The following is a 13,809-nucleotide window of genomic DNA, read 5'->3' as shown; positions in this document are numbered from 1 at the left end:
TAACTAAATATGTTTTTGACCCTGTGAAACACTGCATCTTTAGAGCACAATTCCCTATGGTTCGGTGATTCAGTTTCATATGTCCTATAATGATGACAGTTCTCTTCTCAGAGTCTAATGATGACAATGACTATGAGTATCTGCTCCTCAGGTATGGTGTGACCTAATTCTTTGCGTAGAACGGCGTCTACCCTTACTCGAAAATGCCATCTGGCCCTGCTTTCGAGAGACGGATGTGCGTAGAAAATGGCCAACATGGTGAACATGCTTGCCTTAAATTCAAGGTATTGGACACCGTACAGTAAGTAAGTTTGCCTGACTCAAGAGATAGACCTCACACTCTGGCAGAATGAAAGAACAGGATGTTATGACAAAGCATTTCACATTTCAGATTAATCTAACCTTTCATAATAATTGCTATATAAATTTTGATCCCATCCTTTCTTCCAGTGCATCATATTAACACCTGTAGATAACTGATTCTGGTATTACCCTGGACTGGTCAAAAACATTGAGACCGCCTTTCTCTCTCTTCCACATCAACAGCTTCAACAGGAGTCGAAACTTTAAAAAACTAGATATATCGCTACGGCGACTGATATGCCTCCGCCATAATGCATGGTTCTCCTAACAGGTCTATAGTACAATGTCTTGACAATGTGTGATGACAGTTTCACACAATTGGCAAAATATTAAAATGACAGGTTTGCCACAAATGTGCTGAATGTTCACTTTCCTAGAACTAGGTTCAATTGGATGAATGATTAAAATGTCAGAGTGCAGGTATTTGGGGAACTGATGATTTTTACTTGACTTTTGACCCTTTTATAAGTTTATGCATTGAGTAATTTTCAAGGTATTGAAAAAAAGTATAATTTCAGTATCAAATGGGAAAATAGCATTATCTAAACCTGGCCTTTGACCTTTGACCTCACAGTTCCAAAGAGAATCACTGTTAGGTTGAACATGCATAAATATGTAAGTTTCATGATGATACCTTGAGTTACTTTTGAGATATGGAGGAAAAGTGCAATTCAGCACTTTCACTTGACCTTTTGACCTTTGACCTTTTGGCAAGAAACTTCCCACAGAATATATATTTGGTAATACATGCATACATCAAGTTAAAAAAAAACACAAAAACCTTCAGGCATTGCATAAATATAAGGAAAGTAGTGATATTTTGATGAGTTGACCTTGACCTTTGACCCCCTGACCTGTGAACCATGACCCCCAACTTCCCTAGATAATCACTGCCCATTGGAACAAGCATATATACTAAGTTCCATGAAGATACCTTGAACCATTTGCGAGATATGGAGAAAAACATGAATTTTCAACCTTTTTTTTTTCACAAAATAACCTGTGACCTTTGACCTTTGACCCCATGACCCTTAAATTCAAACAAAGTATTATCCCCCCAGGATATTCCCTCATACCAAGTTTGATGTAAAACCACCACACGGTTCTTGAGATATCGACAAAAACAAAACGGGACGGACGTACGGACGGACGGACGGACGACCCGAAAACATAATGCCTCCAGCCACTTCGTTGGCGGAGGCATAAAAAAATGCTTTGACCGGTTCTGTCCTACTAACCAAGTTGTCACTCATTTCAGAGCATAAAGTCTGCCCTTCAGTCATAAAGAACATGCATAAATATGTAAGTTTCATGATGATACCTTGAGTTACTTTTGAGATATGGAGGAAAAGTGCAATTCAGCACTTTCACTTGACCTTTTGACCTTTGACCTTTTGGCAAAGTGAAGAACACTTTCAAATCGCTAACTTACTGGATTTTTTTTAGTGCCTGGCAATATATGAGACTTCTCTGTTTCCCCTGTGATGTGTGAAAAAAATTATCAAAATGGCTAACAAATACCAACAGAAAATGTCTGTTAGTATTTGATTGATGGCTGTCACTACAAGAAAAAGACATAGGACATAAAAATCTATTCGTTGGTCCTACAGCCCTACATTCTAGATCTCTACCTTCCAACCACTAGTCGGCTTTTCCCCTCTGCTTATACTCCTCTATGAGCTGCCTCTTGAGTGTGTCCGTGACGAAGGACTTCAGCTTTAGCCTCATCCGCTCCCTGAGCTCGCCGTCCTCGCCCAACCTCCGCGTCATCGTCATGCCGTCGTCCTCGGGGTAGTCCGTGACGATGTCGGCAAACTGTTCCCGCAGCTCTTCGCGCTGCTTCTCGTCCAGATTGCGGAGGAGGTCTGCCACCATGTCGTGCTTTCCCCTATACTTCCACCTCGCGTATGCACCGCCCAGGGCGCCCCCTAGAGGATTTTAGAGAAAAGCGGGGTCGGACAAGATGGAGATGTCAATGATACTTATCTCTGTTGGGCTGTCAGTCACAACATTGCGACCTCTTTTAAGCATGTGTGTGTGTGTGTGTGTGCCTGTTTGAGAAGAGGAAAGTGTGGGGGAGAAGAATGTCATCTCTTGAATTTAAAAAAAAAAAACTGAGAAAAATAAAAATCTTTGCAGATAACCAATATTGAAAAGATATGAACCACATAAAGGTAAGTGAAGTCAGACAGGTTGGGTAATGCAGCACTGGGTCCGATGACATCCATTCCAAATTCATCCAAATTCAGTGGTTACTGACTGTCACAAGAGTGGATGCAGAAGAAGAGAGTGCAAGAACACCTTTGGCCACAGAATAGACACAGCAGAGGAGACTGAAAAACTGGCCGCAGACCACGATATTGCAACTGCTCCTGCTCTGAAGTACACATTAAATGTCACCATGAAGAGTTGATTCAGCCTTAAAAGAGTGCAAAGCCGGTACGCTGTCTCCGCGTTGGCTTGCACTGTACCAGTAGGATGTGATGATGCAAAGATACGTGTCACCATGGTCATGATCAGTATTTCCCGACATATTAAGGAATAATCAGTGATTTTAGCGTGTCAGTTAGTCTTAACAAGACAGGATTCACTGGGGCTGATGCTCAATCCAAGACCTGCATCTTCAACTGGTCATTGATGAATCCGCGCAGACCATTGAGAGCCATCTGCCTGATGGATGAGTTCTCCGCCACAAGCCTGCTCAGCTTGTCAAAGTCCCCCGCTTCCACATCCGAGAAAACCGAGCGGAAGTAGTTCTGGAGGGCCTCCCGCTGCTCGTGGTTCATCGCCAGCAGGATCTCGGGCACGGATCTGAATTTGCCCTTGGTCATCCACGCCCCAACTGCGCCCCCTACCGCACCACCTGAGAGAGAGGGACACACAGGTTTTTGAAGGGATTAGTGAGACAGACAGTGAAACGGGGGAAGGGGTTATTCTGAGCTGGAGGATGCATGCAATTCAAACACAATGCGACATGCAAGTAGTAATATGAAGTCATTCGCTGCACAAGAACTTCACAGCAAAGTGTGTGCACAGAGATGTTGAGTGCATATCACAAGCAATGTCAACATTCTACAAGGAACAGTGCATTTAGTTTGACAGCCAACAGGCTTCCATTCCATACGAAAATGTTGATATTCAAACAGGTCTGCTTTCGTTTGTGGGCCACTGTATTTACAATTCATCATTAAGTTAGTTTTATTTTGCTTGTTTCCATAGAAAAGGCATAATTACATTCAAGGCTCTAAATCTGAATGAAAATTAAAAGAATTATACGGAGAAATCCTACTCAAATCATTGGTAGTTATCCATGTCTCTAGTGAATGTAGATGTAAGGAAAACTTTGTTTTGCCTCAATTCACTTCATTAACTTTGCTTTAAGATATCGGCAGTTAAAAAAAGAAGAAGAAGAAGAAGAAGATTGCAAGATTGGCATGACAGCTTCAAATACATCAGAGCTCATGTGTCCTAACAGTTACCACGGATGACCTCTGTAAGTATTTAGTATACATGTACCAATCAACATCAGTGTCAAACTCTTCTCATACTCTGTTAATGGCGATTTAAAGTTGTGCAGTGACTCGCGATAAAGGAATTAGTAAAACAGAGAAAAAAAAAACCTTCACACAAAATAAAAAATAAATAAATGAAATACCATGATAAATATGACACAATCACATTAAGAGAGGAGCATGCAAAGAGAGGCAATATCCATCAACAGCCAACTAATCTGGCTAAACCTGAGACAATAATAGAGATCATGATTTCATGCTTTAACACAAAAGCAAGGAGGGGAGGGGTGGGGGAACAGCATTCATTTACAATAGTTGAAGGCAACATATATTATCACAACAAGCAAAAACATTCATGCAAATACATGCAGGGTTAAAGGTTTGTTTCAATCTCTTCAGGCAGAAGCAACACTCCATCTTCTCTGTAAAAGATGTCCATGCTGTATCAAAACAAAAATAAGAACAAAATAAAACCACAAACAAACAAAACAACCACGAACTTTGTAAAGTACTGTGGATCAACTATTGGTACTGGTACAGTGTGAATGTCACAGTTCTCAGGTTGCACACTGCTGTCTCCAGTCGTAATCACGGTGCTGCACATACAGAGTTGACAAAGGAGACACTTGGCAAGCAAAACAAGAGGCTGCTTTCAAGAAGTTACACTTGCATAACGACGAGGTGAGAACAAATGACTAAAGACGGACAAGATGTTTCACCACATGGTGTCCAACGTTTTCCATCGGGGTCTAAGGTCTATATCACAGTAGATGCAATGGGTGTTTGGAATGGATTCCCCTAAACTCATACCAACTCAGGCTAGAAAATACACAGAAATCACTGCAGAATTTTTTTGTATGAGATTTTCATAGCGATCTGCCATGACAGGCTGTTCAAATATAGCTGAACTGTTACACTCTATCGATGCACAGCCTATTCGAACTTCATATGGCAAATGTGATATCAGCCAACAAAAGAAACACATGACATGTAGAAAACCATGGTGACGACACAACACTTGCTCCTGCGGCAATTGCTCTGGTATTTTATCTCCAAGGAATTAAGGAAAGGGTTGTGATGGGGTTTTAGGTTTAGTTTGAAGCAAGGATTAGGGTTAGAGATAGGGTTATGGTTGTGGGTAGAATTCATGTTTAGCTTAGAGCGCAGTTATGTTTCATGGGAGCATAAATGGCATCATAAGCAAATGACATGGAACTGAAACCTCAACAAGCTACAAACACTATGGTTCTAGAAAGAAATTTGAAGACATCACACAGTCTGGATCCTCTTTGAATGAAAATCTTATTTCCAGTAATTTCTGTAATATCTGTTAAAGTGAGTAAGATCTGTACTCATGGTTCAGAGAACAAAGTTGTCTTTTGGGGTCCAAGCTTTCTCAGCTGTGGAAACCAACACGTATTATTGTATGAATGGTACCAGTTATCGGTTCAAGTTCGTTCAAAAGAAGATTGGGGATCTTTTCAATATAATCTGGACACAGTCCTTTTAATGTCTATTTCTTGTAAAGACACTCAGTACAGAAGTTCAATCCACCTTTGTACTGGTGTGTAGCCCGATATTTTCCTTTCTCTTGGTCTCCTTACTTTCGTAAAGTGCCTCACATACAGTTCTGCAAAAGTTGAAATTTTTGTGGTGTTGAAATTTTCACACACTTCGTGCAACCAGAAGCTAGCGCAAAAATTAAAAGTACCCAAATATTTATGCTTGACATGATGTTCCAGTAGTTAATGTCTTGATTCTGTGGAATTAAAAAAATGTGAAACTCTTCTTAACCAGCCGAGCGCGAAAAATTAGTAATGCGAAAATATCCACTTTTACATTAGTACCGGTACAAAGTAGTTACTTTCACACAGTACAATTATATGCTGTATGAGTGCACTGTATTACTGTTTCCATCTAAACTGCATCTAATGGGCCGGTATGATAGCAAATTAATCTGCAACTGCCCTGAATAAATGCTTCACCGTCAAGAGACTCATGGAAGGCTATTATTGCGGAAACGTGATTAGGTGTACATATAAATGTTTGAATGAACACTCATGTGTCACTTACAAGTGTATGTAATACATCCAGCTACTACACTTTGGTTGCAATCACCCTGTTCGTCTTTTGTGAGTGCGTTCTTCTCACTTTAGTTCAAACCCTTGACGACAGACATTTCAATTAAATACAACAGCACATCACCAAGAAAATGAAAACACAAAGGAAACTTGGAAATATAATGGTTTCTTGCTGCCTTAAACTTGACATGGAGAGCTATAGAATCAACAGGTATGCACACACACACACACACACTGCAGACAAACTAACATGAAAACAAGTTTACACATGAACAAACATTGCACGTTTCACTGATGTTTGAATGATATTTGGTAAGATATCTGCTGTTTTTGCTGCAAACTCCAACCCCCCACCCCAAATTTAAAAAAAATAAATGGCAAGACAAAATGTTCAAGATAAAATGTATACACAGTTGTGAATGGACTATGAAAGGCACAAGGGGGGGGGGGGGGGGGGGGGGAAGGAGGGGTTGAAAGACACAGCATTGAGCAAACATAAAAACACTTCTATAGACAGATGGTCCCAGACAAAATGCTGCACTTGAGCTGAAAACTGAAACTGAACAAAGCCAGAGGGTACAAATATGGCACTGAATAACCATTGGACCATGAGACATCCAGACAGGCATTCTCACTGAAACATTGGAAATAAGAACATACAGTATCTCAAGGAAGTGGGGAAAAATAAACAAATAATAAAACACACATGCACTGTCCAAATCACAAAGCCAGGCATTTTCCACAACAGCAGAAAAACTGTAAAAAAACAACATATACACCTAGAAAGATGATACAATGAATAAAACTTCTGAAGTTCAAATGCTGTTTACTAGAGTGGAAACTCGGTGTCCAAAAACTCCAACATCTAATTGGGACTAGGAAATGTATTCACTGTTACCCCCAGTAACCACGGTTAATCTTCTCGGTTGCTTAAATGTGAGTGGCCATAATTAGCAATAATTATAAAAATAATAGCCAAGGCCTAACTGATAATTATCTGAGAACAGTTGTACAGTTACTTCTTCATCCCCTAAAGATACTTCAGTACATAAATATACTGCTGAAGATTGTACATTTTTTTTTTCTTCTTGTACCCAACACGACTATTAATCTAAAAATTACTAGGTTGAAACATAGCTCTGAGTTTAAAATGCTATTGCCACTGTATGAAATTTCAGGCATTGAGCGACGATCAATAAAAAACAACAACATGAAATTTGAAAAACTGAAGAAAAAAGTACAACTCTTCATATGAATGCATTATATAGCATTGCTGTGGAAGCATTGGCATATCGTAAAGGGCTCTGACCTCATATTATTTTTACTTGCTATTTACATTGTGTACAAGTTTTCACTACCATACTTTATCACATTATTAGAGCTTGCATCTTTCCAGATTAGGTCATATACAGCGTTTCACTTGATTTTCTTTATTTCAGTGACAGAACGGTCCATCTTAAATACTGGTGGGAAAAAATGACAGGAAAGGGAAAACAAAGACAACTTGTCATTTAAGCATTATTGTTCAGAGAATCTTTTTGGCCCAAATTCATGAAGGCTGTTTTGATTTAGACCATGGTTTATGCAAATTTATTTTCTACATAAAAAACGACAGACAGATAGCATACATGTACGTAAACAAACGTGGATTAATACACGCATGTAAAAGGTAGGCCTATTTCATGCTTATTTTAGACCATGGTACAAGTTCAAACCATGGTCTAAATCTAAACCACCTTTGTGAATTTGGGCCTTTGTGCACAAGGCTTGCTTATCAGTGGGTGTGGCCAGTAACTCACCAACAGCTATGCCAACAGGACCCCCACACATTCCACCAATCACAGCACCCGCTCCTGCCATGGCTCCACCCTTAAGTGTCTCCTTGACGGTCACCTGTAAAATTAAGAGTTCCCTGGCATGAATGCAGATGGTCTGAGAAATCCTTTGTTAGGAAACACTCTACCATGAAGTAAATCAGTCACATGAAAGGCTGGAATCAAACATGTTTTTCCCTCTCTTTTCAGTTGCAAAGGAACTAGAAACTAAACCGTCAGCATGTGACTCCTTTACTGCAAAGCTTTGAAAGTTGCCCTTTATCAGTTCCTTGCAAAAATTTACAAACTCAAATTTGATTAGCGATTTCAACTGATGAACAATATTTCAAATGATATCGTGTAGACTACTATGGAAGAAAACTGCTACACAAATGCTAGTTTGTGTAGCATTTGTGTAAAAATGTGTAGCAAATTGGGATGCAATACCAGGAAAATTATTCCCTGTATAGGTAACATATCTGAACTTGGGTATTTTATCTTTCTCTATTCATATTCTTCTTGTTTGAAAGTACAGACTTGTCAGAATTGCTAAATTGTTGGAACAATACACACAAATGTATCTGTCCAAAGAATGGGTAATTTTTCAGGCATCCATATGAAGTGGAAATCAGTTTTGATTATGAAATTGCATTCAATTTTTGTACACATTTTGTCTTTATGTCATTCAAGTTTACTGCAATTTGCACTCATCCGCTTGCTTCAGTACTGGGTACTCTTTAAAAGGTATGTTGGGTATGAAATAGGATACCCCGTATGTATTTATACTATAAGTGTCCCTTTGAGTTCATGTTACTTTGAACAAATAAGATAGAGTAAGTCCCTGTCAACACAATGGACGTTGGTTCAACATCAGACCTCAACCCGTTGAGGATGAGTCCCGAGTATACTCTGGCAAGTGTCAATGGGAAATGCATGTTGTAGCAAAATCAGCTTGTCCTCAACGGGTTAAATGTTTTGTACATCAAATTATTGGTAGTCATCTCATTTATAAGTTACTACGAGACAATGCGATTATGTCTCCACCTTGCAGCCTCCTCCTCCCCCCCCCCCCTCCCCCGGTTGTAAATTTGCAAAGAAATATGAACAAATTATAATTTGGGATGATGTGTAATATAACCCCAATCATTACACATTTACTCTTTCCATGTCAATTTGATGCAACAAAAGCACTGTACCCATCAATTCTTTCTGATTTCTTTACAGGTATATAATTGTAAACAAGAAACTCAATGAAGTCATGCCAGTTTCATGATTTGCAGAATCACTTAAAATGACGCCAAAGGGAAAGAACCACAGGAAATAGTTCACAGAATCTGCATAATAGCTTGAATCAGACAACAGTTCTACAACCATCTGCAAAACCAACCATGGCTGTTATTATCACTACTGTTCTGACAAACATATCACATGTTGGGAAAATCGCTCTAACAGATTGTGGTGCTCAGGTTTATAGATTAAACGATCAAATACCAGCAGACATCACATAAACCAAAGTTGATTCTTAGCAATCACAAATTGATTAGGTCACATAGGAGGGCAGCGTATGCACGTTCATTGACCATTTCTACATTTTTCGTAAGTCAGTGGATACACTTACAGCAAAGGCAAGTACATTGTAATATGATAAGAAGCAAATTGAAATGGCTCATAGAATCTATGCAACTTGAATGTACAGTGTAGCTTACAAATATTCATGAGTGTAAATTCAGTGACTATAAAACACCCAACTACTGTATGCCATAGCACATCCAATTTAGCGTGATTCTATTTTTTCCTAAATCGAATAGAGTAGTTAACTAGTCACATCCAAATATATTCCAATGCAAGATGGGTTAGAAGAATATGAATGTTTACCAAAACTAGTTTACAAACTTTATAACCTAGTAGTTTGAGTCATCATTTTTTCTCAGATCTCTGTTTTGGTAATGTAGATTATGACAGTCCTGCTGAATTCATCCAAGTGAACTCTTTTTTTTCTTTTTTCTTTTTGGGTGGGGAGGGTGGGGTGGCTTTACCTTCATACTCTCTTCCTCCGAGAGCAAGGCCAGCAATCTGACCAATTCTTCCGCTGAAATCGGCATTGTGAGACGATGGGCTGTCCTGCTTGCTGACACGTGAAAGAAGAAGCTGTCCCCCTGTCTTTGTGTCAAGTGATCAAGAAGAGGGAAACAATGAAATTGTTTGCATAATTCAACAGCTAGTCTACAGAAAATTTAATCCCCAAAAGTTCCAGTCAATAGAAGGAAACACAGTACATTAAAATGAAAATTAATTTCAATTAGAACCTAGACAACTCGCTGCGTCGACCACCCTCGCGCAATGGCTTTCTTGCATATAAAAAGTATGCGTGGGACGGGGCGCAGTATGCTGGAACATTCGAACACGAATACAGATCAGGAAAAATTAGGGGATACAGGTAAATAACCTCAGGAAACAGGACGGGAAAAGAATTGAAGAAAATCCTCATTTAGTAATACACGTAATTATTGCCGACTTTATTCACTGGATTTATGTGCTCTTCAGTGGGAAAACAGGCAGTCGGTTAAAATGATGAGCTTGCGACAGTGCAATTATAAGTAAAAAATGTCACTTGTTTTTGAACCAATAACTCCGCGCATACGGTAGAACCAATCTGAGCCTGGGATATGAATCTGCACTATTTTCTGCCTCTAGTGGAATGAAATAAGGGTGAAACTGAGGGATATTTTCTACGATACTGTATTTCATCAAAAAGTGGTTGATGAGTAGTAGGTCCTTCTTCTTCTTCTTCCGGGTGAAGTACTGACCTCTGGAAAGAGTATTTTCGTACTTTGTGCAGTGCTGAAACTAGTGTGCCACGCTGCATTGTTTGATGCTTTTTTTTTTGTTGTTACAATAGATGTAATATACACTATAAAAAGTAAAAAGTGCTCTTTGTGCAAGTAAAATTAGCTCCTCTTCCAACTAGATTTGACGCAGTGTCACCCCGACCAGCTGCCTCCTAAACTGTTCGAGGGAAGAAGCAGCTGTCACACTGGTCGGGAGCTGGTTCCAGAAGAGTATGACACTTGGGAAGAAGGAGTTTTGAAAGCCAGAGGTCCTGCAGAATTGTTGTCGATATTGAGTAGGTCTTCGTCCAGATGATCGTGTTACCGGGTAGATGTAGGGTGGTTCAGGTGGAATAGCAATCAGTTGATGTAAGATGCGGAACAGCATGATGACTTTCAGCTGGGCCCTTCTTTCTGCAAGAGATTGCCATTTCAAGGAGTGTAGCATTTCACTGACACTGTGTCGAGGGTGAAAGTCTCCCAGAGTAAACCTAGCGGCACGTCTTTGAACCATTTCAAGCTTCCTGATTTGGTCTTGGCAGTGAGGATCCCAGGCTGTTGATGCATATTCAAGGATAGGGCGGACATATGTCACATAGGCTTGTTCTTTTATTTTCTTGGGGCAGCCATGTAGGTTTCTCTGGAGGAATCCTCGTGTGCTGTTGGCCTTTTTACATGTGTTGTCTATATGTGTCTTCCAGCTTAGCTTTGAGTTGATATGTACTCCAAGGTACTTAGCATTGTCCACAACTGGAAGCTTGACTCCATGAAGAGAATAACAAGAATGGATGACATTTTTCACCTTGTTGGTCACTCTCAGGACTTCACACTTGGATGGATTGAGGGACATCTGCCACTTGGTTTCCCACCCTTGGATGTTGGTAAGGTCTTCTTGGAGTCTGTCTGCATCCGTCTGTGAGCTAATGTGTCGGTAAAGGAGACAATCATCTGCAAACATTCGAAATTCAGACTGGACAAAACTTGGTAGATCGTTTATGTAGGTCAAGAAGAGGAGTGGGCCAAGTACTGTCCCCTGGGGCACACCAGAGATGACAGTAGCTGGGTATGAGTTGGTTCCTTCAAGCACAACCTGTTGTTTACGATCTTGAAGGAAAGCTCTGATCCAACGAAGAAGGTTCCCCTGGATACCATACAAGGCTAATTTCCTCAGGAGTCTTTCATGTGGTACTTTGTCAAACGCCTTGGAGAAGTCTAATAACACTGCATCTATCTGCTGTTTATTGTCAAGTCCCTTGGCGAGGTCATGGATGGTCAACAGTAGCTGGGATTCGCATGAGTGGTGCTTTCGAAATCCATGCTGCTTCTTGGATAGGATATTGTTAGATTCCAGGTGGTTGATAATCTCTGAGAATATTATGTGCTCAAGTGTTTTGCACACAAGTGAGGTCAAAGAGATTGGTCTATAATTGCATGCCTCATGGCGGTTGCCTTTCTTAAAGATCGGTGTGATGAATGCAGATTTCCAGTCCACTGGAATCGCTCCCTGATGCAGAGTAGACTGGAATAGTAGTGTAAGGACAGGTGCAAGTTCTGTCGAACACTCCTTTAGGATACGTCCAGGAAGGTTGTCAGGTCCTGATGCTTTGTGCGGGTTGATCTTAGATAGCAGTTTTTCAACACCTGCAGATCTGATGTCAATATTGAAGATCATTGGGTGTGGGCTGGCTTCGAGGTCAGGGATGTTGCTCATGTCTTCCTTTGTAAAAACAGAGGAGAACTGATCATTTAAAACAGCTGCCTTTGTTTTGCTGTCACAGCGAAGGATACCATCTTTCAGAAGTGGAGATACTCCAGTGTTGTCACATCGCTTGTTCTTTATGTACGCCCAAAATCTCTTGCCTCCGTTGGAACGTTCTCCACAGATCAGATCCGAGATATATGTCTGGTGGGCTCTGCGGCATTCCGTTTGCATGGTTTTCTTTAGTCCCTTGTATGTGGTGTAGTCTGGGTTATTCTTATTCCCAGCAGCACTTGATCTCCAGAATGCCCTTTTCTTCTTCCTGGAGAGATGTTTCAATTCTGCTGTGATCCAAGGTTGGCTAAACCTGCATGAGGTCATCTTGGATGGGACATCTTTCTCAAGAACAGACAGGATCTTGTTTTTGATCTCCATCCACTGGTTTTCGATAGGGGTGTCTAATGATGTTTCAGCGAGGAATGTATCTGCAAAGCTTCCCATTGTTTCTCTAATGGCAACCATATTTGCCTTTTTCCAGAGATATATTTTCCTTCTGCTTGGTCTCTGTAGCTTTGCTCTAATATCTGCGACTGTGAGGACCATATCATGGTCACTGATGCCAGGCAGGGAAATGCATTTCCTGATCAGAGATGGACGATTTGAGAGAAAAACATCTAAAATTGCTTGACCTCTAGTTGGGAAGTCTACCACTTGGCTGAAACATAAGTCTTGAAAAATGGAAAGAAATGTTGAGTTAATACCAAGATTAAACTGACTATAGTATAGTCAGTTTACTGCGGAACGCTTTGTGTTTGGGCTGGTCGCAGTTACACTGACAATGCAATGCCAATGGCAGCTCATGCCACAAAGGCCAAAGCACACGACGGACACTTGCAGCGCAAGGAAGCTGCATGATGATCGATATCGAGTCCGAGCCATTGATAACAGCTGGCTTCGGCTAGGACAAGGAGTACGACAGCGACCTACCGTTAGGTAGGACCCACCAAGACAAGGTAGGGCCTTCAATAAATGTGTTGGTAGGCTAAGTAAATATTGTTAGTTGGCTGAAGTTTCTGTCATTATGATCATGATGATAGTGTCAACTTATTAATTGGACAAGGTGGCAAATCAACACAGTGATTTTAATTCATAACACTAATAACTGTAACTAATAAAAGTTAACAGCAACAATGGATACACTACAGAGTAATTTACATTACTTTTGTACCTACACTACAACATACACTGTCACTGGTACACTACACTGTCTACAGTTTTAATTTAAATACAGGCGGTGGCATTGTTTATGAAAACAGATGAGTTGGTATGATTGGAAAATAACAAAATCAAAGTAAATTTGATTCATTTTCTATACTTACACCACTGAACACACGTCACCTCAGCTCAGAGAGGTGGTCACTACCACAACCATCCACGGAAGCTAGCCACAAGAGACTAAAAACAGAGTTTTTCTATGTCAGTAGATTCTGACAGTTAGTCCAACGTTGTCTT

General features: G+C 40.3%; 1 protein-coding gene across 3 annotated transcripts; it reads right to left on the bottom strand.

Moving 5' to 3' along the window:
- Positions 1–1,766: 1,766 nt before the first annotated feature.
- On the bottom strand, positions 1,767–13,717 carry LOC139710522 (protein C19orf12 homolog). 3 transcript variants are annotated; one of them, XM_071622456.1, is made up of 4 exons: positions 13,677–13,717; positions 9,807–9,926; positions 7,756–7,849; positions 1,767–2,291 (listed from the first exon to the last, which is right to left on the bottom strand). In XM_071622456.1, the coding sequence occupies exons 2-4, from the start codon at positions 9,870–9,872 to the stop codon at positions 2,005–2,007; spliced, it is 447 nt and encodes a 148-aa protein (XP_071478557.1). In that variant the 5' UTR covers positions 9,873–9,926; positions 13,677–13,717; the 3' UTR covers positions 1,767–2,004. The 3 variants fall into 3 exon arrangements, with proteins under 3 accessions (XP_071478557.1, XP_071478558.1, XP_071478559.1); XM_071622457.1 differs by having other exon boundaries at positions 9,807–9,930; positions 13,677–13,712; XM_071622458.1 differs by lacking the exon at positions 1,767–2,291 and adding an exon at positions 2,359–3,226.
- Positions 13,718–13,809: the final 92 nt, after the last annotated feature.

Source organism: Diadema antillarum, unplaced genomic scaffold, assembly GCF_040938485.1.
Source record: "Diadema antillarum isolate AM-2024a unplaced genomic scaffold, OU_Dant_1.0 seq00001539_RagTag, whole genome shotgun sequence".
NCBI lineage: Eukaryota > Metazoa > Echinodermata > Echinoidea > Diadematoida > Diadematidae > Diadema > Diadema antillarum.
The sequence above is the reverse complement of the archived record's forward strand: the minus strand, read 5'-3'. Positions and strand labels throughout refer to the sequence as shown.